At 43.4% G+C, this 23,756-nt stretch overlaps 1 protein-coding gene across 2 annotated transcripts in view; it reads left to right on the top strand.

Annotated features, from left to right (window-relative positions):
• BOP1 (BOP1 ribosomal biogenesis factor) overlaps window positions 1-23,756 on the top strand; it is a 66,209-nt gene that overhangs the window by 10,500 nt on the left and 31,953 nt on the right. For both annotated transcript variants that reach the window (XM_043977159.1, XM_043977160.1), the window contains exon 3: window positions 12,851-12,946. In XM_043977159.1, the coding sequence (XP_043833094.1) occupies window positions 12,851-12,946 (96 nt within the window). The remainder of the gene's footprint in view (window positions 1-12,850; window positions 12,947-23,756) is intronic.

Genomic DNA, 23,756 nt, shown 5'->3' with positions numbered 1-23,756 from the left:
TATACTTAACATGTCCAGAATAGAGTTCATCATTATTCTTCTTCTTCCCCCTGAAACTCACCCCTCTTTCAGACTTACCTATTTCTGTCATTCATTCAGACCCATACTTACTGACTGTAATGATTGGATTGATGCCACCTGCTGGAGACTTACTGTAGAAGAGCTCCACCCATGAGGTGAAGGTCTTTGAGGGCAAGACCATGCGGCTTTTCTTTGGCATCAGGAAGTGATGTTTGCTTGTGGGAGGAAGAAGGGGAGCCTGGCGCTCTGATGCTCTCTTTTCCTGGAGGACTTCTGGCGGAGAGTGGAGCTAGGAATGCTCTCTCCCCTTTAATAGATAGGAATCTAGCCTTTCTTTCTCTCTTTACCAAATTCTTATTCTCCTTAATAAATGCTTAAAAAGTCTAACTCTTGCTAAAGCTTATAATTTATTGCGACCACTCATTAGATATTTTAGACAGTTTAGCTAGAATTTTAGCCTTTTAACAAGACCCATAATCATTTGTTACTTCTCACTCTCCTGCCTTGATTCTCAGTACTTGGAGGTGAGGTCAACTGCTGAAAGTAATTGAGGCAAGAATAAAGTTGGAGGTTGAGAAAATAACTTATAGAGTAGCTCTTGTGTGTAAGAAAATCAGTGACTGAGGATTTGAAAATTGTTGTATAGTAATCCAAATTCATTTAAAATCTACCCTATAAATTTGGAGTGGACCTAGCCTAGCAGTGACCCAAGATGAGGACACAAAAGCGTGTTGTTTGGATTTCCCTTGTGGCACCAAACTGTGCCCAGCCTTTGTGCTCTATTTATGTTCTTGAGGTTTTCTCCTCTTCTTGATTGGGAGTTCCTTGAGGATAGAAACCACATCTTTTTCATGTCCATAGCTTAGTCACAAGGACTTATTAAGCAGTATCTTTATACATTTTCCACATCATGGATTGTGTTCTACAAAGTGTAGAAAAGCACACCAAAATATGACAGTATGCACTCTGTCTTTATCCCACCCCTGGGTGCCAAGTTCTACTTAGCTGGGTGACCATAGTAGGTCACTGAACATCTGAGAGCTTCAGTTTCCTTATCTGTAAAATTGGGGATTAATATCCCTATTCTGTCTACCTTATAGGGTTGTGGTGCTCTAAATGTATAGATAGTGCTTTACAGATCTCAAAAGTGCTGTGTCAATGTTATTAAGCAGAAGCTGCTTAAACATGTCCATTGACTTTTCTTCAACTCATTTGAATAAAGAATAAATATCATTAGATTTTGGTAATTAGGATCATTGCTATGTTTGGGAAGAATATTTGAGAACTAGCTGCTTGTGGCTCCTGCTGTAGTGTTTCTCTGTGGTGCTGGCAGAATCCTGATCTGCATGCCCTTGATGATGACGACCCATATATAGTGATTTTAAAATTAGTACAGCAATTTGATCCATTTTCTCCTTTGAGCCTTACAAAAGTCCTGTGGGATAGGTACTACAGATCATATCATCCCCGTTTTGTAGATGAGGTAACTGAGGCCCGCAGAGGTGCTTCACCACATCACAGGGAAAGAGAGATCTGGGTTTGACTCTTCACTTGGCCATGTGAGTTATGCCATGTGGGGCAAATCATTTCTCCCCTCTGACTTCAGGGTCCTTACCGGTGTTCAGTACTAGACTCCATTGAAGTAACTGGTATGCTCAGCCTGAGAAGAGGAGACTTAACTTGTCAGTATTTAAAGGTCTGTCTTATGAAAGGAGGATTATATATTGTCCTGTTTGACCCTAAAGGACAGGGTGAAAAGCAATAAAATGAGGTTGTAGTGGGACACATAGATTTAGGCTCAGTGTAAGAAAAAACTTCCTAACGTTAGAACTTTATTATTGTACCATAAGGAATGATGAAATGGATGGATTTAGAGAAGCCTAAGAAGACCTTTATGAACTGATGCAAAGTAAGGTGAGCAGAAATAGGAGAATCATTTATTCAATGTCCATACAACATTTTAATGAAAAATGACTTTGAAAGACTTAAGAATTCTGATTAATGCAATGACCACCACCCTAGAGATCTGATGATGAAGCCTGCTACCTACCTACTCTCAGAGAGGTGATGGATTTGAGATGCAGAATGCCTTGAACATTTTTGGTCATGGCACTCCATGGCCATTTTGACACAGGGCAGTTGCCACTCAGGCCATCATCATCTCTACTTCTCAACTAGAATTTTGGGTTCTGTTCCTGTTATCACTGTGGGCTCTGATAGGCTTTGGCCTTATCTTGCCTCTATTGAAGTATTCTCATTCCTCTAGCATCTCCATGCCATGCTATCATGGATAACCTTCCTGCTTTCTAGATTCCTTTTATAAATTATCCTCCTCACAAGTATGTAAACTCCATGAATGTATGGATTGTTGTTCTTGGCTTATATTTATATCCTCAGTGCTTAGCTCAGTGCCATACACGGTGCTTCTGAAATGCTTTCTCTTCCTCTCCCTCTCTCCTCTCTGCCTTCTCTCTCTCTCTCTCCTCTCTCTCAATGCATGGATTTTGTTTTGCCGACAATAGTTAAATCTCAAGGGAGGATTTTTTTTAAATTGAGAGGTTTGGGAGGGGAAGAGATTATGCCATAGTGATAACAGAAAAGTAAGAAAGAAGGGCCATTGAACATTTTTAAAAGGAATAGAAAAGAACAGAAGGAAATTCATAGGGAGACATAAGCAAATAGGAAAACTTTGAAACTGACATATCGATTTTGTTTCATGCCTTGAAAAAGAATAGGTTCTATGTTGTAAAGATCATGGTTTCACATGCTGTACACTCTGGGCTTTGAATAGGAGGTTTGCATCTCTTAATAGTTGTCAGATTTGGAATGCTAAAAAAAAATATTAAAAAAAAGCCCCAGGGGCAGCTAGGTGGTGCAGTAGGTAGAGCACCGGCCCTGGAGTCAGGAGTACCCGAGTTCAAATCCGGCCTCAGACACTTGACACTTACTAGCTGTGTGACCCTGGGCAAGTCACTTAACCCCAATTGCCTCACCCAAAAAAAAAAAATTTTTAGAGCTTTCCAAAAGGGAGATGGGCACCTTGAGAGGCAATGGATTTACCACCCCTGGAAGCCTTGGAGAAAAGGCTGAGTGATCACTTGTTAAAGTTGAAGATGTTGTAGAAGGTCGGTTACAAATTTGCCTGGATGTTCTCTAGTATTCTTTTGTTATTTTCGGTTTGCCCAAAGCATTTTAACAATGTTCTTCACTTTCTGTATTTGCTACCATTTATTTACTGGGTCTCTGGCAGTTACTCAACAACAAAATGATTAAAAGTATCTTATTTAGCTGAAAATTTGTCAGGATCCCAAGACTACTTTTAGGGTAGGATTATTCTTGGCATTATAGCACTTTCCAGTTTATAAAAGCATTAATAATATGTATCATTCCATTTCATTATTTTAGCAGCCTTTTGTGATAACTGGGTCAGGTATTTTTATCCTCATTTTACTGATGAGGAAACTGGGCTCACATGTAGGGACTAAGGTACTTGCCCCAAGGTCACAGAACTTGTAAAGTAAGTGTCCAAGGACTCTCATTCACTTCTTTTGAGGCTAAGTTTAGGAAGTAGTCAGTGTAATGGAAAGAGATCCAAAGTACTTGGGTTCTTCTTTTGACTCTGCCACTAACCAGCCATGAGGTACTGGGCAAGTTAACTTCTTATTTCCTCAGTTGTCAAGTGAGGGGAGTAAGTGCCTTGCCTTAAGGCATGGTTATATGTGAAAGTGTTTAGGAGAGTATTCCTTATCCATTCTAAGGTATAATTAGGAAGTATAAGTTGAGTTAAACAAGCACTAGAAAGACTTATTCACAGTCTAACTTAGCTTTCTAGGCTGCTTTCTGATTATTCCCCCTCATCTGTTCTATGGTCTAGCTAAATTGGTTTACTTTGCTGTTCCTTGTATACATTTCTTTTTTCTCCTTCCCCTTCTTAGAATCTCTCTCCTTTCAAGACAGCTCAAATGCTGTCTCCTCCATTAGGTCTTTCCCTGATTTTGGTTGTTGTTAATGCTTGTTCTCTGCTCCTCTGACCCTATCTGACTTAGTTTTTTTGTATTTACTTATCTGAGTGCGTGTCATTGCCTTGAACTCAGCCTCACCCAGTAAAATGTAAACTACTTGAAATCAGGGACTGTTTTCATATTTGTGTTTGTATATACTTAGCTTCTCTCATAATTTTTCAGTCATGTCCAACTTTTCATGACCTCATTTGGGGTTTTCTTGACGAAGATAGTGGAATAGTTTGCCATTTCCTTCTCCAGCTCATTTTACAAATGAAGAAACTGAAGGCAAACAGAGTTTAAAGTGACTTGTCCAGGGGTCACAAACTAGTAAGTGTCTCATAGTGGGTGCTTAATAAATGTTTGTTGATTGTTGCAAGAAAGTATTAGGCTAGTAGTACTATTATCTTGCCCATATTATATGGTTAGTATATGTTGCAGAGCCAAGACTTAAACACAGTTCTGACTTCAGGTCTATCCCTTCTATGACACTGCACTTGGATATGAATGAACTGTGGAGTAAGACCTAGTGAGGTCATATGTGGACATTTCAGAGTTTGAGCTGAGAAATTGGGATTTGAAGAGGAGGGGATTTGAAGGCCTTGACAGCATAATCATAATAGCTGACATTTAAACAGTGCTTTGAGATTGGCCAAGCACTATACATACATTATCTCATTTAATCTTATTTGATAAAAGTCCTCTATGGTAGTTGCTGTTATTACTATGAGATGAGGAAATTAAGCCTACCGAGGTTGTGTAAGTGACTTGTTCATGGTCACACAGTTAGTTAGTGTTGATCATCACCTGATTTCACTCTGTATCCTAAGCTATGCAGAGATTGCCATTGCCATTCTTTTTTTTTTTTTTTTTGGCCGGGCAGTGAGGGTTAAGTGGCTTGCCCAGAGTCACGCAGCTAGTAAGTGTCAAGTGTCTGAGACCAGATTTGAACTCCTGTATCTCAGGGATAACTGGGAGAATGAATGAGTTAAATTATTTAACAGCCTACATAGTACATTTTGTTCTGAGGCATAGTATAATTTTAAACAAGATAATGTAACTTTATTTTGAAATATCGGTCCATTGAAAATTAGAGATTAGGCCTATCTTTATTGGGTTTTTTTGGCTTTCTCTACCCTCCCTACCCAACCCTTCCAATGAAAACAAAAACAAAACTCATATAACAAATATGCATAGTTAAGCAAAACAAATTTTCCCTATTGGTCATGTCTAAAAAATAAATGTTTCGTTCTGTACCCTCTATGTTAGGAGGTGAGTAGCATGCTTCATCATTGGTCCTCTAGAATTGCAGTTGTTCATTTGGTTGATCAGAATTCTTAAGTCTTTCAAAGTGACTTGTTTTTTATTGATAAGTTGTTCTCTTGGTTCTGCTCATTTCACTCTGCATCAGTTCATATGGGTCTTCCCAGGATTCCATGAAACCATCACTTTTGTATTTTTTTAATAACTCAATAGTATTCTATCACATTTATATATCATAATTTGTTCAGCCATTCCCCAATCAATGGGTACCCCCCTTGTTTCTTTGCCAGTATAAAAAGAGCTGCTGTAATATATTTTCTAAATATAGGTCTTTTTTCCTCTTTATTCTCTTTAGGATATAGGCCTAGTAGTGGTATTGCTTTGTCAAAGGAGTTGCATAGCTTGGTGACTTTTAGTGTATGAATTCCAAATTGTTTTTCAGCTATTTGTATGAATTCACCCAGTAGTGTGTCTATTTTCTCAATGCCCCTCCAATATTTGTCATTGTTCTTTTTTTGCCAACTGATATGAGGTAGAAACTTAGAGTTACATTAATTTGCATTTCTTTAATAGTAATTTTGGAGCAGGTTTTTCATATGATTATTGATAGTTTCTTCCTTTTTAAACTACCTGTTCATATCCTCTGCCCATTTGTCAATTGGAGAAAGACTCTTATTCTTAAAAATTTCAGTCAGTCCCATATGTAGTTTGGAAATGAAACCATTATCAGAGAAACTTTTTTTTTTTTTTGCAGGCAGTGAAGGTTAAATTACTTGTCCAGGGTCACACAGCTAGTAAGTGTCAAGTGTCTGAGGCTGGATTTGAACTCTGGTCCTTCTGAATCCAGAACTGGTGCTTTATCCACTGCACCACCTAGCTGCCCCCCAGAGAAACTTACTGCAAAGATTTTTCCCAGTTACTTGCTTCCCTTCTAATTTAGCTGCATTGGTTTTGTCTTAGCTTCCCTTTGACACCACTTCTGAGCTCAAAGTAAGGTAGATGTGTGGGGGGGCATTGGAGCAAGAAACAGGGTGGAGATCTCAGGACTCAAGTAAGCCCTTTTGGATCGTTAGAGGTAATTGTGATATAAAACTCTAATACTCTTGGCTTCCTCCTTTGGAGGCTTGGAAATACCTCCATTCTTTGGGGCGGGGAGGGGGGGGGCGTGGGCGCGGGCGGGGCTTTAAACAGAGGCATGCTGGGGTAGCTAGGTGGCACAGTGGATAGAGCACTGGCCCTGGAGTCAGGGGGACCTGAGTTCAGATCCGGATTCAGACACTTGACACTTACTAGCTGTGTGACCCTGGGCTAGTCACTTAACCCCCATTGCCACATCAAAAACAAAACAAAGCAAAAACCCAAATAAATGGAGGCATGCCGGGGGTAGAGGCGATTGGAGAGACAGGAAAGAATGACAACCAGGGTAATTTAATGTATTGTTGAAGCTGTTAAGAGGTTGTTTGTGGGATGCTCCTTTTCAACACTGACACTTTTCTGTAGTCAAGGCCCTGTACCAGGTGCTATGATGATACAGAGTGATATAGGATCCTGCCTCTGCCCTTTACAGTCTAGTTAGGGAGACAATAAGTATTCAGAAAGGTAAATAATAACACAAGACAGCAACATGGGGGTTATTACAAAGAAGTATATAATTGATAACCAAATGAATAATATAGACAAAAAGTACTATGAACTCATCAAGCAAAGAACCTGAGAGTCAGCCCTTAAGCTAACTCTTGTCTTCATTGGTAAGCTCTTAGAATGGTCTGCTGCCCTCTGGTGGACACTGCACAATCTTCAGTTTTATTGTCTTCTGTGTTAGCCTGACTCTGGAGCTTATTCTGGACAGGAGAGAACAGTACCTCATGGGAATTGAAGGACGTAGAATACCCTGATTTCCTTCTTTCTTCTGCATGCTATGGGTACTTGGTATATGAATAGAGGAAACTCTTAAGCTCAGGGACTTTGAGTCTTTCAAAGATTATTGACAGCCCCATAGCAACCACAGTGTCACTTCTTTTGGTCTTGGAGGTTGTAGTTTATTTGAGCCTGGTAACTTGAACTCACTGAGGGTAGCTATATGCTGCCTGACCATCTTTTCACTTTTTATGGGGAGGGGACTTCTGCTCCCTGTTACCTATTTTTGTTTTATCTTGTTTAGTACACAGATCATTCTTTTTTTTTTTTCTCAGAGGCCAACTTTCTTTTTTTGCTTTTTTTCTTTTTTAAAGTAATAAACATTTTTACTTATAGTTTTGGGTTCCAATTTTTATCCCTCCTCCCTTCCCTACTCCTTGAGGTAGCAAGCAATCAGATATGGGTTATATAAATATGATTATGTAAAACATTGCCATATTTGTTATTTTGTATAAGAAAACTTTAAAAAAAAATGAAAGAAAGTGAAAAATATCATGATCCAGTCTGTGTTCCATCAATATCAGTTCTTTCTTTGGAGGTGGATAGTATGTTTCATCAATAGTCTTTTGGGATTTCAAAGGTCATTTTAAAAAGCTAAAAAAAGTTTAGTTGATTATCCTTTTCACTGTCATCTCTTTTTTTGGCAGGGGGAGGGGACAGGGCAGTGAGGGTTAAGTGACTTGCCCAGGGTCACACAGCTAGTAAGTGGTGTGTCTGAGGCTGGATTTGAATTCAGGTCCTCCTGAATCCAGGACTCTATCCACTGCACCACCTAGCTGCCCCTCACTGTCATCTCTTGTTACCATTCTAGCCTCCTGTTTAGCAATCCTTCCTCTTCTTTGATCCTTCATTTGCCCCCATCATGGTTTTGAAATCCTTTTCATTGCCCTTAATATTTACTAACAGCCTCATCTCATTCTGAGTTTTAGCAATTTTGATAGAATTCTTACCATCTTGTGCTACTCTTTTATGTTAATCCTCAGTATGTTCTTGAGCCCAACTCAACATCCATCTCATCTCTTTCTGTACACTCTTTGTTGTTTAATAGTTTTTTGTCAGGCCTGGCTCTTGTAACGATTGGAATGACACCACCTGCTGGAGACTTACTGTAGAAGAGTTCCCCCCATGAAGCGAAGGTCTTTGAGGGCAAGACCAGGAGTCTTTTCTTTGGCGTCAGGAAGTGACGCGGGCTAGTGGGAGGAGGAAGGAAGAGACTGGTGCTCAGTCTCGCGCTCTTTCCTTTGGACTCTGGTGGAGAGCGGAGCTAGAAATGTGCTCTCCCTTTAATAGATAGGAATCTAGGCCTTTCTCTCTCTTTACCAAATTCTTATTCTCCTTAATAAATGCTTAAAAGTCTAACTCTTGCTAAAGCTTATAATTTATTGGCGACCACTCATTAGATATTTTAGACAGTTTAGCTAGAATTTTAGCCCTTAACACTTCATGACCGCATTTGGGGTTTTCTTTGTACAAATACTGGAGCAGTTTGTGAACCCTCTTAGGCTTGTTTATATCTTTCTTTTCTTTTTTTTTTTTTAGTGAGGCAATTGGGGTTAAGTGACTTGCCCAGGGTCACACAGCTAGTAAGTGTTAAGTGTCTGAGGCTGGATTTGAAGTCAGCTACTCCTGACTCCAGGGCCGCTGCTCTATCCACTGCACCACCTAGCTGCCCCTATATCTTTCCTCAAATATGGTGCCCAGATTATCTTCTTCTTTGTATTCTTTCCTAGAGATTCTTCCTGGATTTCAAATGAATGCAAGTTATATGAATTTCACATGTAAGTTTGCATTTGAGTCTTTTTTCCCCCTTCAAGCCAGGCTTATCAAATATGTCCACTCAGTAACACCTTTGATTAGACAGGTCTTAATGTAATGAATAAATCATACACTTTGAGAAGAAAAGTTTATGCCAAAGTGCCCCCGAATGAATTTATTAATTGGACTGCCAGACTAATATTCTAATAAGTACAATATTCTAATAAGTACAAAACCAGGGTAAATACCTTTAGGAAAAGTGAGATGTGGGGGAGAAGAAATGTCTTAGTTTAGAGCCAGAAATGGTCTAGCATAATTTCCCTAGAATACTGCAGCAGTCGTCCCCATGAATTCAAAGTTATGGTTGTCCTTCCTCTGGGTTAGTTTTTTTTCCTATTACCACATGATTGGATTGATTGACCCTTCTTTGTACCTGGAACCACTCCATATTGGTATAACTGAGGTTTAACTCACAGTGGCATATATGATTTACTTTTTTTTTTTTTTTTGGAGGGGCAATGAGGGTTAAGTGACTTGCCCAGGGTCACACAGCTAGTAAGTGTCAAGGGTCTGAGACATGATTTGAACTCAGATCCTCCTGAATCCAGGGCCAGTGCTCTATCCACTGTACCACCTAGCTGCCCCCATGTGATATATATATATATATATATATATATATATTTTTTTTTTTTTTTTTTTTTTTTTTTTTTTTGCGGGGCAGTGGGGGTTAAGTGACTTGCCCAGGGTCACACAGCTAGTAAGTGTCAAGTGTCTGAGGCCGGATTTGAACTCAGGTACTCCTGACTCCAGGGCCGGTGCTCTATCCACTTCGCCACCTAGCTGCCCCGTGATTTACTTTTAAAGACACGATGATAAAGATGGGAAAGACCACAAGAGTGTCATCATTCTTCTGCATATGGGCTTCAGAAGGTCACTTCAAGGGCAGAACTACCTGGACAGGGAATAGGTCTGAGTAGTCCCTCAGTCTTCTTGATTTGAGGTGCTGCCCAAGCCAGTTCTGACCCACTTTTAGTGGGGAGGTTCCTGTGCACACAGGGCAGGAGCAAATGAAAGGGAGAAATGGGAGATGTGGAAACTGAATTCCATCCTGTTTCTTGTCTGGAAAAAAACTTCTCTCTCATTTTTCTTTATTAAAAAAAAGATTTTGTTTTTTATCAAGTCTTTTGTTTTTGCAGTGAGGCTATAGGGTGCAGGTTCGGGAGTGGGGGATGAAGCCATTGGCCAAAGAGAGCAGAAGGTGACCCTTATACAGCCAGAGGTTCACTTCCCTCAGGGGGGTGCCTGATGGGGGCTGTTTTTCAGATCATTCCCCAGTCCTCTAGTAAACTTGATCTGGTCTGTGCCTCCCCAGTGGAAGGGGGGGGTAGTGAGGAGAGGGGAGAATCTGTTTTCCAGGGCCAGATCCAAATGCCGTGTTGCGCCCACTCACTGACCTGCTGTGGTGGCTATTGGCATAGATCAGACAGGGTGTGGTAGATGGTGAAGGGGTGTCAGTTCCAGCCCCCAATTCTTTCGGCCTGGGATAATGCTGCCTATCTGTATTGTAAAGGAAACCTAAACCTGTTGACTTCAGTTTCCTGTCCCACAGTAGAACTGTCTGCAGTCAGATCTTGATGGAGAAGCGGGTTCTCTAGACCCCAGTCTTATTGAGCTGGAGATAAATACAGAGGACAAAGCAGAAAGGCTTTCCTTGAAGTTTTCCCTTCAATCAAGGCCAGTAGCATTCTCTATGTCCTTCTTGCCCCCACAGCACAGCACCAGTTCCTCCATCACATCAGTGAATTGGTGACCCTTGCAAGGATAAAATAGAGCCAAGGTTTCCAAAAACATAACAATTACAAAGAGTAATGGTGGAAGTAGTGATACTTTCTTGCTTCGTGATATATAAGCAGCTCTGTGTTGGCTTTGGTAGCTTAGCGGTTCTCTCCGTCCTTGTTGTTTTCCAACAGCTCCCCCCAACCCTCTTCCCACCTCCTCCCCTTCTTGGGGCCGCAGTTTCCCCTCCTGGGTCTGAGCCCAGAGTAGGGTGGATGTGTGGGGGCCATTGGAGCAGCATCCCTACAGCCGTTTTTTAAGTTACTGGAGTGTGTGGGGGAGTGTGTGTAGGAGGGATGGTGGCAGGATTTTTGAAGCCCTTAGTTGAACTGCTTTGTTACTTAACCAGCCCTAAGCTCCACACCATCTCACTTGGCAATTTAGCAGTTAGGGGTTATCCTCTTTGTTTCCATGAAGACTGTGGCCGAAGCCATCAGGTGAAAAGAGAAGACACAGATCTTATTGTCTGCATCTTCCCAACATCTCTTGCCTCTGTCTCCTTTCTATTTAAGTGGCCACTACCCTGATGCAGGCTCTCATCACTTCTCCCCATGGCTGTTGCAGTAGCCTCCTAATTGGCCTCCTTGCCCCTCTTCAGTCCATTCTCCACAGAGCTGCCAAAGTGATTTTCCTGACATACAAGTCTGAGTACGTTACTCCTTTATTCAGTAAACTCTGATGATTGGCCCCAAACTACCTTTCCAACCTTTATACACTCTAAAGTTCAGCCAAATTGACCTTGCTGTCCCTCATACTCCTGTCTGCAGGCCTGGAATGAACTTCCGATATGCTTCCATCCCTTAGAATCCTTCGTTTCCTTCAAACTGTTCAGCTAACACCTTCCACATACAGCCTTTCTTAGCCTCCAACTACCAGTGCTTTCTCCACAAAAAAAAAAAAAATCTGCCTTGTATTGGTCTTGTATTTTGTATGCTTGTTGTTTCCCTGATACAATGGAAGCTCCTTGAGGGCAGGGCGGTTTCATTTCTGCTTCCTTATCTCAGGCACTCAGTACAGAGCAGCCAAGGCACTAGTGAAATTAACTGTCCAGGCTCTTTGTTGGGAGGAGCCTGGGCCAAGTGAGGCATGGTGGTAGGGAGCTGTGAGCTTCCCTTCCCAAACATATTTGGGGCTCTGAGCTGTCCTCTGAAGTTTGAGATGATTTGTCCTAGGGAGCTTGAGCACCATTGACTGGGCTGAGGATTTGGGGGTAGAGTTGGGAAGAAGGGCCCCAGAAACCTGAGTTTCAGTACCAGCTGGGGACCGTGTCTTCCTGTGTTAGAATTATCCCATGGATCTCTTTGCCTGGAGAGTGGTTGTGGGGAATATTGTATGGTAGGAGACAGTGGTTACTTGGTCATGCCCAAGTATGGAGGGAAGTCCCCAGGGGGCATGATTTTTTTTTAATCATAAAAGTATTTTATTATTTTCCAGTTACATGTAAAGATAGTTTTCAACATTTGTTTTCATAAGGTTTTTAGTTCCAAATTTTTCTTCCTCCCTCCCTTCTCTCCCCCATCCCTAAGACAGCAATCTGATATAGGTTATATATGTACAATCACATTAAACATTACTGCATTAGTCATATTGTGAAAGAAGAATCAGAACACAAGGGGGAAACCTCAAAAAAGAAAACAAACAACCCAAAAGTAGAAAGAGTATGGTTCAATCTGCATTCAGAATCCACAGTTCTTTTTTCTGGATGTGGAGAAATTTTCTATCATGAGTCCTTTGGAATTGTCTTGGATCATTGCAGTGCTGATAAGAGCCAAGTCTGTCACAGTTGATCATCACCCAATGTTGCTGTTACTGTGTACAGTGTTCTCCTGGTTCTGCTCACTTCTCTCAGCATCAGTTCATGTGAGTCTTTACAGGTTTTTCTGCAGTCTGCCTGCTCATCATTTCTCACAGCACAGTAGTATTCCATTATACTCATATACCACAACTTGTTCAGCCATTCCAGGGGGCATGATTTTTACAGGGACTTGTTGATGGTCATTTGATGACACTGTGCATATGGATTTCAGATGAACTAATCTCTTCCTATTTGTCCTTAGGCTGGTGCCACCTTGCAGAACACCAAGGAAGCCAGTAACCAGAGCCAAGAACCAAAGAAAGAAGATGAGTATACAGAGGACAGCTCTGATGAGGAGGTAGGGTTTTGTCAGCCTGTTGGGATAAGATAGGAGCTATGGATGGAGTTGGAATGCTAGAGCTGCTAGGGGAGAAGTACATACAGCTGTAATAGGAGTCTTCCTGCTTCCTCCCTCCCAAATGGTTCTTGTCCTGTGCTTTGTTGGTTTGCTTGTGGTCTGTGCCTTGCTTTGTCATATGTGTAGTTTGAGCCTTTATGTTGGATAGGGTCTTCTTTCTGAAAGTAGGTCTGCTTACCTCCAGCCAGTCAAAGCTGGCTTGGCAGCTGCTAGAAATAGTAATGGCTTGTATGCCACCAGTTACATGTTATAGAGGCAAATTGAACTATGCAGATGATAGCTTTGCAGTGGGACTTGTTAGGACTTGTTAGGACTTGTGTATCTTTCCATGGAAGGAAACTGAGAAGGGTCCAGGGACTTCATCCCATCTCACATCTGTATTCTTAGCATGTTAATCAACAGGAATGAATGGGGGCCTGCTCTGTGCTCTGCATTTTATAATTCTGTGGTTATTTCAAAGGAAGCAAAATACACAGCTTGCTCTCAAGATGTTCATGAATTGTCTAGTTGGGAGAGTTTAAATTGACAAACATGAAGCAATTGAACAAGACAACTTAATAGATAACTATTGAGCATTTCCTATGCGCGTTTGGGAGTATGACCCTGTCTCTTCCCCCAAGGAGTTCATAGTGTTTCTGAGTTGATCACACATATGCATGTTGGCATATCAGAAGATCCCTGGTTTCATCAGGGAGTACTCCCTACAGGGATATGGCTCATAATAATCCCTAGACATTTTATTTTATTTTATTTTATTTTATTTTATTTTATTTTTAGTGAGGCAACTGGGGTTAAGTGACTTGCCCAGGGTCAGTAAGTGTTAAGTGTCTGAGGCCAGATTTGAACTCAGGTACTCCTGACTCCAGGGCCGGTGCTTTATCCACTGCGCCACCTAGCTGTCCCATCCCTAGACATTTTAATAGATGAACATTGGATAGTTCTTTCTGAGTTGATGTGGTTAAAAAAATTGCATGCATTGGTGGCTCCAGTGCCTCTTGCACTTAGGGAGGCTAATCCTTGGGCAGTAGAAATCTTATCTTGGTAGGACCTGCCAGAGCTTGACTCTTGCTGGCATAATTTTTGAGATCTCAGGGTGCCCTCTGTACCATAGTGTTGCACCAATAGAGTATGGAGGAAAATGGACACTCCAAAAGCCAGACAAGTTGATGCTCTGTGAGATCCATAGCTAAGAGTATATGATCAGGTGCTAAAATTTGTGGTAAATGCAATACTAGTTGGCAGAAGAGAGAAGTCAGTGTGAGCTGGTATAGTTAGGAAAGACATTTTAAAGGAGATAGGGCTGGAACTGGGCCTTGAAATACTCTTCTCTTGGTAGATGGACCTGAGACCTAGCTTTCTACTCCCCATCCAAAAATGTTTATCAAACTTTTGTCTTCACAGGCAAGTGAATGTTGTAGAAAGGAAGTTATTAACTTGTGTACTTGAAGAAGAGTGTCAGATAGGCCCTGCCCTCTTGAGGTCTGTCAGTGAAGGCCCTCAACTGGCTGGAACTAGCTTTTGGTGGCGTGAAAAGGACCAAAGAACCTTAGAGAAGGAAAATCTGGGAGACCTGATTCTGGTCCTCGCTGTACCACTGACTAGCTATTGGGCCTTAAGTTTCCTCATTTGTAAAATGAGGGTCAAAATTCTTCCTCTGTTGGCCTCAGGGTTGGTTATAAGGGTCATGAAATTATAGATGCAAAGTAGCTCATCAACTGCAAAACCCCCTTAAGAGCTTTATGGAATTAGGGTGGTGATGGCCAGGGCTGTTTTCTTGCCCCATGGATCACTTTTGACTCTTCTGGTGATGCTTCTTCACTCATGGCCAAGAACTGTAGGGGATCCCTTGTCTTTGGAGCTGTGTTGGCCTATAACAGAAGCTGCCCTCTCCCAGGCTGGCCATCTCTCCAAGATGCCTTTTACTGAAAGTGTATGAAGAGGTGGAGTAGATAGTGCATTTGAGGTACCAGACAATATTACGCAGGCTGTAGGGATGAGAATCAGATCAGGATTGTTTGGTCTTTTTGGTGTTTCCAGAGGATTGGCATTGAGGTACAGAGTTCTGGAACCCAAACAGCAAGTTAGTGGGCTGACTTCCTAGGAGAGCATCTGTTACTAACCATGGGAACCAAGTGCTGGCGTGGGAAGTGTGATTGGTGGGGCTAGGGGTTATGCCTGAATAAGCATTCTGGCTTAGGGTCTCCTGCCCCTGTTGTCTGGAATAAAGCTTTGGGAGGTAGGGAAATATATGAGGACAGAAAATGTGCACTTGTGTAATGTCTCAGACATGCCTGGGGGTGGGAGAACCATAGGCCGTCCAAGGGCTTTTGCATGAATGACTCTCAAGGTTTCTCCTACACAGCTGATCCAGTGTCAGCACCCCAGCGGGGGAGGCTCATTCAGGACCTGCTGACATCAGTAGCTTCCATGAGCCTTTCCTCTCTATTCCCAAATCCTTATCCCCCACCGTCCTTATAAATCCCCCCTTTCCCCCTTTCCTCGGTCTCAAGGAATTTTTCTGGTGGGGGCTGATGCCTACTTCTTGGTCTATAGCTATGTTTCTGATCTGCTTGGTATCCTTTCCAGACCTTCTCCATTTGGTTCAGTGGGTGTTTATTTGCTTCTTACTGCATGTACAGTACTGGTGTTAGGTTCCAGGAAGGTAAAAAAAAAAGTATGTGACATGTTCCCTCATTGGATCATTGATTTAGACTTCAGAGGCCATGTAGCCTAACCTTCTTATTTTAAAGATGAGCAGCTGAGGCCCAGGCATGGTAAGTGACCAAGATCATCCAAGTAATCAGTTGCAGAATTAGGATTTGAATTCAGGTCCTTTGACTCTAAATCTAGAATTCTTTTCACTGAACTGTCCTGCCTTTTGAGGAGTTTAGAATCTTTGTGTGGGAGAGGCAAGACATGAACTGAAAACAATTAAAGAACACTAAAAGACTATGTGGGATCAAGTGATAAGCTGTTTAATGGAAGCCATAATTACTATAGGCAGTCAGGAATGATGGGAATAATAAATGTTGTCTGGATTTTATCCCCTTCCTTTATTCAGCACTGTCTCCTTTTTGCCCCATGTGAGGGTCTTTTCCTCCTCCCACAAAGATCTCAGGACAGTATGATGTTCCCAAGGAGAATGCCTCCAGCTCAGTTACAGAAATAGTCTTGGAGAGTAAATTGTGGGGCAGGAGACATTGGCACTTGGGGAAGGGTTGAGAAGATACCCCTTTTTTCTCCTCCTAAGGGTGGGTTGAATTGGGGGCACAGTCTTCATTTGCCTGTATGCAACTCACTTGGAGAATTATTTCTTTTTTCCTTTTAAAAATCCTATTTGATTAATATCTCTTCTGTTTCTATCACATTCATTTCCAAATTAATCCCTCCCCTTTGCCCCTACCCAGGGAGCTATTCCTCATAGAGAAGATGAAAAAAGAATGAGGAAAAAATAGTTCAGTTGAATTAGCCAAACATCATTTGAGTCTGAGTGTGTGTGCAGTATTCCACATCGGGCTGAAGGGCTGCAGTGGGCTTCTTAATTCCCTTCCAGGGCCAAGTTAGGTCATGACAATTAAATAGTGCTGACTTAATTACCCCCTTTTCATTTGCATGGTTGTTGACATTATGTATATTTTTTTCCTAGTTCTGCTGATTTCACTCCATCTCTTCCTATGTTTCTCTAAATTCTTCATGTTAATTGTTTCTTTTTTTTTTTTGGCAGGGCAATGAGGGTTAAGTGACTCGCCCAGGGTCACACAGCTAGTAAATGTTGTGTCTGAGGCTGGATTTGAACTCAGGTCCTCCTGAATCCAGGGCGGGTACTTTATCCGCTGCGCCACCTAGCTGCCCCCATGTTAATTGTTTCTTATGGTGCAGTGATAAACTATTACATTCATGCCCAATGAGCATCTAGTTTTTTTCTACTAGAAAAAGTGCAAAGATGAATATTTTGGTGTTTATGAATCTTTTTCTCTTTGACTTCTTTGGGATGTGTGGCTGGTAGCAAGATCTTTGGGTTAGAGCATATGGATGCTTTAGTCACTTTCTTAACACAGTTCCAAACTGTTTTTCCAGAATGGTTGGGCCAATTAACAGCTCCACCAATAGTGTATTACAGTGTATCTGTCTTTCTGTAGCCCCTTCATATTTTGACATCATAGCCAGTTTTCTGGGTGTGAAAAGATGAAACCTTAGAGTTATTTTGGTTTGTATTTCTTTTATTCTTAGTGATTTGGAGCAGTCCTTATAGTTTTTTTGTTTGTTTTTCGGGTTTTTTGTTTTGTTTTTTGGTGAGGCAGTTGGGGTTAAGTGACTTGCCCAGGGTCACACAGCTAGTAAGTGTTAAGTGTCTGAGGTCAGATTTGAATTCAGGTCCTCCTGAATCCAGGGCTGGTGCTCTATCCACTGTGCCACCTAGCTTCCCCCAATCCTTATAGTTATTAATAGTTTGCAATTCTTTTGAGAACTCGTGTTTATATCCTTTGACTATCCATTGAGGAATGATTCTGTCTCAAATATTTGTTATTTCACTGCATATCTTAGATACTAGATGCTTATCATAGATATTTGATATCAAGATTTTTCCCCCACTCAATGCTTTGCCTCCTGTATTGATTTTGTTTGTCTAAATTTTAAAAAAATTTTATGTAATCACAAGGATCTATTCTATCTTTTGATTGCCTCTGTCTCTTATTGGTTAGGAATTCTCTAAAGGGTTGTTTCCAAATAAAATCTTAGGGAGGAAAGACACCACCATATTCATACATTGCCTGCCTCTGCCAGCATCCCAATCCACAGCTGCACAAATAGGAGCTGGCTCCCTAGTTCCTCTTCCTTCCCATGGCTAATGGTAGTACTGTGGGCCCTGCCCAAGAGGTGAAAAGTACTTCCCTTTGAAGTCAGGGTGCTGTCCAGGCTGCACTGCATGTTGGGATTTGTAGTCCTTCTGCATTTGGGAAGGACCTAGACTCTCTTGGACCTTTCCCTAAGGAGGGACTTGCTGCTCTGTTTTTCCTGCCTCCCAGGTCCAAGATTTACATCTTATCAATGATCACTTTTCTTCCAGTCTGATGGACTTAGGTTAAAATAACCTATTTTGTGGCCCCAATAAATGACTGTTTCTTTTCTTCCTAGGACTGATAGAGTGTCAGGTCACTGAGCGAGTCAGGAAGCCCTTCTCTGACAGGTCCTAATCTTTCTCCTCTCCTGGGATATGGAGGGTAAGAGGAGGAGTCTTCATCTCTACCCCCACCTCTCCAAACTCTGTTTCCTCCCCTCTTTGCTTGTCCTCCTGTTCACTTGGCAGCCGACTGCACGAGCCTTGGCTGTCAGCCCGATCCGGTCTCTGCTGTGCCTTCAGAGAACAGAGACAAAACAAAATAAATTGGTTTCCTGGCCGGGAGCAGCCGGGCGCGCTTCGGGTGAGGGAGGGAACGAGCTCAGTGGTGCGGCTCTTTACCTCCCCCCACCCCAAGGGCTCTGGCTGTCAGCAGCCACATCCTGTCGGCTACTTTTTTATATTTTGTATTTTATAAAATCGATGATGATAGCAAATAGAGTGTGGAGGTGAGAAGGTGGGTGAAAGTTGCATTAGAATTTGGTCAGGGGTACGAGAGTCCCAGTCCTGTCCCTAGGCAGCCCCTCTTTTCTTGTCTGTCCCCCTTTCCCCCCTTGAGCCCTACTGTCTGATCCCCTTGCCCACTGGGGGTGGGGGGAGCTGCTGGTGGTGCAGCGTGGCCGCACTGGGAGGAAACAGGTTGGGGGCTGCCTGGGTCTGCTTCCTCCTGCGATGACTATTCCATATGTCCATGCTAATGAATGACAGTGTGCTGAGTGCACCTCACAGTGCTGCCTGCTCCTTCCAGCACTGCCTCCCTCCCACTGTACCTCCCACCTCCTGTGGCCACACAGCTGACCGAAGGAGAGAGGGGGCGTCAGAGCTCAGCTTTCAGGAGCTAAGCAGTCAGGAGTTAGAGATCGGGCCTTCCAGAATGTGCTGTTTCCAGATGAGCCACCCACCCATCTCCGGGGGCTCTGTGGTTGTCTTCACTACTCTGGGTTGTTGTTGTAGCGTTTGAATCTCTCCACAGTTATATTTGTATGGTGGCTGCCAGGCCAGGAGCTATGGGCAGTTCTTCCTGGGAGTTTTGGTGGGGAGAAGATGCAGGGAGGAGCGATGAGAGAGGTTGAGATAGTGAGGTCAAACCCAGTGCTTTGGGAGTCAGAAGTTGTGAATCCCAGCTCTATCCATATGCCCAGTGGTCATGGTACCTCTGAGTTTGTTTCCTTATCTTTACATTGATTTGTGTTACACTAGGTAGAGAACCGTTAAAGTTCCTTTAGGTTCTGATTTCATTTTCTACCCAGACATCTCTTGTGTGAGCGAGTGGGAGACACATGGTCCCTGAATCCCATTTTAGTTGGATAATAAGAGTGTGTACGTGTGTATATGATCTTTGCCCACAAGGAACTTTGAATCTGATTGGAGAGGCAAGAGATGGATGTATCATTTTTGGCTTATGCCATACGGTTTCATAGGAAGAGGGACCTCAAAACCCATGTAGCTCACCCTCTAATTTAGAGGTGAAGGAATTCTGAGTCCTAGAGAGGAGTGATTTGCCCAACATCACACTTGTCAGAAGTGGCAGAGCTGAGATTTGAAATCAGGGGCTGCATCCACCCTTCTTTGCTGACTCTTTAAAGCCGTCCAAGGGAGAATGTGTAGAGGGCATCCCACAGAACTTCTGGATTCTGGTGGGCTCCTGGAAGGTAGGAGGTATAATATTTTGTTGGGTGCAAAACCCTTCTGTGTCTTCCTGGAGCTTTGGGCAGTGACCCTCTCTCAATTTTATCCCTAGGACTTCTCCTCCTCTGTCACATGCCAGTGACAGAGATGACTTGCTTCCTTGCCTAGGCTGAGCTTCAGGCCTGAGTATTTGGAGGATGGTAGGGAGGGTGTTGCCCTATACAGGGTGCTTAGTTTGGGCATGGAAGGGAAGAGGACGTTTGCAGTCTGAGGGACGGTCTAAACAGTCTGCCCAGATCAGCAGCATTTTCTTTGCCAACTTTTTGGGCCAGAATGGAAAGTTTCCTATTGCCCAGTGTGCATGTGTATTCAAGTATGTGGACTTTCCCTCTCTTTTCAGAGGTATGAGTCCCCCATTCGGTGTGGATATGTGTATGATATGTGGGGACACAGCCTCTGTATGGGCCTGGCATATGTACTTGGCTCAAATACTTTGTATGTGTATTGGGATGTGTTTCCCAGGGTGAGGAATGGTGGGGATGGCTAAGGTATGTGTGTCAGAACCAGCTCTGAAGAGACAGCGGCACTTCACAGACCCCTTGTTTCCTGCGGCATCCCTGGCATCATGCCTCTCTCAGCCAAAACCCCCTCCTATAGCGGTTGAGCCAGCCAGCCGAGCTGGCTTTTTCCCCACTAGACCGGGCTGGCACAATCGCATGGAAAAACAGATTGGCCTTGGGATGGCTGCTGGCACTGAAGGAGGGGAGCGGCCACACTACTATTCCAGGCCCTTTAGCCTCCCCTTCTAACCTATCTCCCCTCCCTTCCCCCTACTCTGTAACCTTCCAGCTCTGTCTGTGGGGTCCTAAAGGGTGAGAGGTGGGGTGTGGTGATGGGGCCCCAAAGCAAAAGGAAGCCATTAGCAGGGAGGTGTTGCTGGCTCTCTGGCTGGCCCACAGCATACCCAGAACCCTGGCAGTGGAGCTTAGGAAGGCTGGGGTGGCGTGTGTGTGTGTTATTCTGGAAGAAATGACATCAGTAGGAACTCATCTCCTTCCCCTCACTAGGGGGGAGGGAAATAGAGGGGACCCACTGCCTCTCTGAGTTGAAGAATGGAAACTCTAGCCATCATTAAATTGTGTGGGTCTCCCATCCAAAACTGTCTGCCTTTAGGAAGCCGGAGCTGACCTTTTCATCAATTTGGAAGTCTCCCTGCCTTCTCCTCTCCTTCACCCCCAGTAGAGTTTTGGCTTTCTCAGAAGCAGATCCTGTGTTATGACTTTAAGGGCTGACTCTCTAATAATGAGGCCACATGAACAATAAAAGCATGGGTACCTCTATTTCCCACCTCCCCCCATTACCATTCTTTTCATTCTAGAATAGGTAATACCAAGAAGGAGTTTGGTATTTGTTAATCCTTCTTTTGATTCCAGACAAGGGGGCTGGAATGCCCCCCTTGATGATCCGTTTCAGATCTGGTTTTAGAACTGCCATCTGATCTTCATCTCTTCACCCCTTTTCTATCTCCTGGTCCTTCTGCTAAAAACCAGTGAAGGCTGGAGTTTTCAGGTAGCAGTGACCAGCTGTTCACCTCCCTGTCTCATTCTGTCCACCTCACACTTCTCCCCACAAAGCTGTAGCGTTTTTCACAGACATGATCTCATCTAGCTACCCAGACCCCCAGGGAGGTGGGCTAGGGGAGACGAGGAAGGAAGGAAGGAAAGGCGGCTACATCAGCAATGAGAATTATTCTTTTATTTTTCAAGGTGGGGGAAACTGAGGCATAAGATGTCCTGTCCTTCCCCTGCTTCTCCCTTCTTGCCCTCCTTGCAAGCTCTTGGACTCTGCATTACCATCTGTCCACCATCCCAGACTTGTGGTTGATGCTGCTTCTTAATACATCTCCACAAATCCTCATTTCTCTAGGAGTGCGATTGGGGTCACCGGAGTTCTGCAGGCTGATACCGTGAACTTTAACTGAAAGTGTGTGAGGGGGAGGAAGGTTTATGTGCAGAGCAGAGAGACCCCAATTCCCAATACTCACTACACAAAGCGGATGATACTGGGGAGAGAGCTCTTTCTGTGCTGAGAAATAACCCACCTTCTCCTTCTATGGAAAAAATATGGTCTGATGGCTCAGGGATCAGTGAAGCTGGTTGGGTGGGAGAAGAGAGTGCTGCCTGGCCTGAACTTGGCCTGAGGCTGAGCTCTTTGGAAGGAATGGGGGCCCATGGCTCTGGACATGCTCCCCAACTCTCCCCACCCCCCAAACTCCATTGTAACTCGAGATCCCACAGGGATGAAACCCAGGCCTATATGTGTGTCCAGGAACTACGATCCCCTCTGCTCTCTAGCCAAACACCATTAATGGCTTCTCCCGGCTACCGAACCAGCAGCTGCCTACAGTGTTGGCGGCCTCCCCCTGTTCCTGGAGCCCCCAGCCCCCAGTTGCACTCCGAATAGTCTTGACTGTTCTGGCAGGGGGAGCTCTCACTGCTCAGGTTTCCTGAGTTCCAGGGCCCTCCCCATTCTGTTTGTGATCAGCCCTGAAGCACTTCTGACTCCTGTTTGCATCTTGAAAATCACTCACATCCTATTCTTATAACTGCTTCCCACCCCTAAACCCATTCACATTCATGTCTTGTCACTAGAGGGAAAAGAATTTGGATCTTCTAGCTGCATTTGACCCCTTCCCCACCAACCAGGACAGCACTTAAAGTGAGGAGACCCTATAACCCCCTTTTTGCCTTAGCTTCCTTTGCTCAAGGCTAGTTGAACTATACCATTTCTAATGTCCTTCCTAAAAGTCTCATCCAGAGGTGACCCTGGGTTCTTGGAGGCTCTCTGCCATTAAACTGGAAAGACTTCAGGTTGGCCCCAGCACATAACTCTGTATCTCTTTTGAGCCTAAATGTGACAAGACTCCTCACCAGATGGAGACATTAGGATGGGAATCAATGAAGAGATTGCCCTTACTAACAAAATCACATGACTTTTAGAGACATTTGGTCTGTGAAGAAGGCACTAGATTTGGTGTGAATTGCCTGCTTTTCCCTCTCTTCTTGTGGAAATTAGGCTCTTCTAGGAGCATTCTTCCACCTGATGGGAATGTGAATGAATGTACACATGGATAAACTAGGGAACCCTAGTCCTCTTCAATCCAGTGATTGCTATTCTTTTGCATATATATATATATATATATATATATATAGGCAGGGCAGTGAGCGTTAAGTGACTTGCCCAGGGTCACACAGCTAGTAAGTGTCAAGTGTCTCAGGTCAAATTTGAACTCAGGTCCTCCGGAATCCAGGGCAGCTCTTCTTAAACCTAGTGCCCTCCTTCTTTTATTTATTTCCAATTTATCCTATATATAGCTTGTTTGTACAAAGTTGTTTGCATGTTGTCTCCCCCATTAAATTGTGAGCCTCTTGAGAGAGGGAGTATCTTTTGCCTTCTTTAGTATCCCCAGTACTTAGTACAGGGCCTTGCATGTTTTTTGACTGACTGACTCAAACCAGAAGTTAATGGGGATCAGTAACACTGAAGATTAATGGGGATTCAAGGGTGATGAGTATTTTCAATTGCTTAGAATAATCAAAGTTGGTAAACATGTTATTTCTCATCTCTATTGAAAGAGGCAGAAGGTTTCTCCCAGCAGGTAACATTTCTGCTCAGAATGGTATGGGTTGTCCTTGACCCAGCCAAGCCATGTGGATATGGAAGAACTGTCTGCCTCTCTTGAAGGCAGCAATGAGAAATTGAGAGAGTGGGCGTGTGTGCTCACCATTGCCCAAGTCTTTGTGTGTTGGACTCTTGGGGAGAGGGGCGGGCTGCAGGTGCATATGTGTGTTTTCTTTTGGGGGGGGTGGTGAAGGACAACTCTGCCTTGTCTGTTGGACCAGCCAGCCACCTGTCATTCTGTGCGCTGTTGAGGGTTGCTTTGTATTTTAAAGCTGTTTCCTTTCATCCGGTTCTTCCTTTCCTCCCAGCCAAGGAGAGAGA

Source organism: Dromiciops gliroides, chromosome 1 (genome assembly GCF_019393635.1).
Source record: "Dromiciops gliroides isolate mDroGli1 chromosome 1, mDroGli1.pri, whole genome shotgun sequence".
Classification (NCBI taxonomy): domain Eukaryota; kingdom Metazoa; phylum Chordata; class Mammalia; order Microbiotheria; family Microbiotheriidae; genus Dromiciops; species Dromiciops gliroides.
This window is presented reverse-complemented; position numbering and strand designations above follow the sequence as displayed.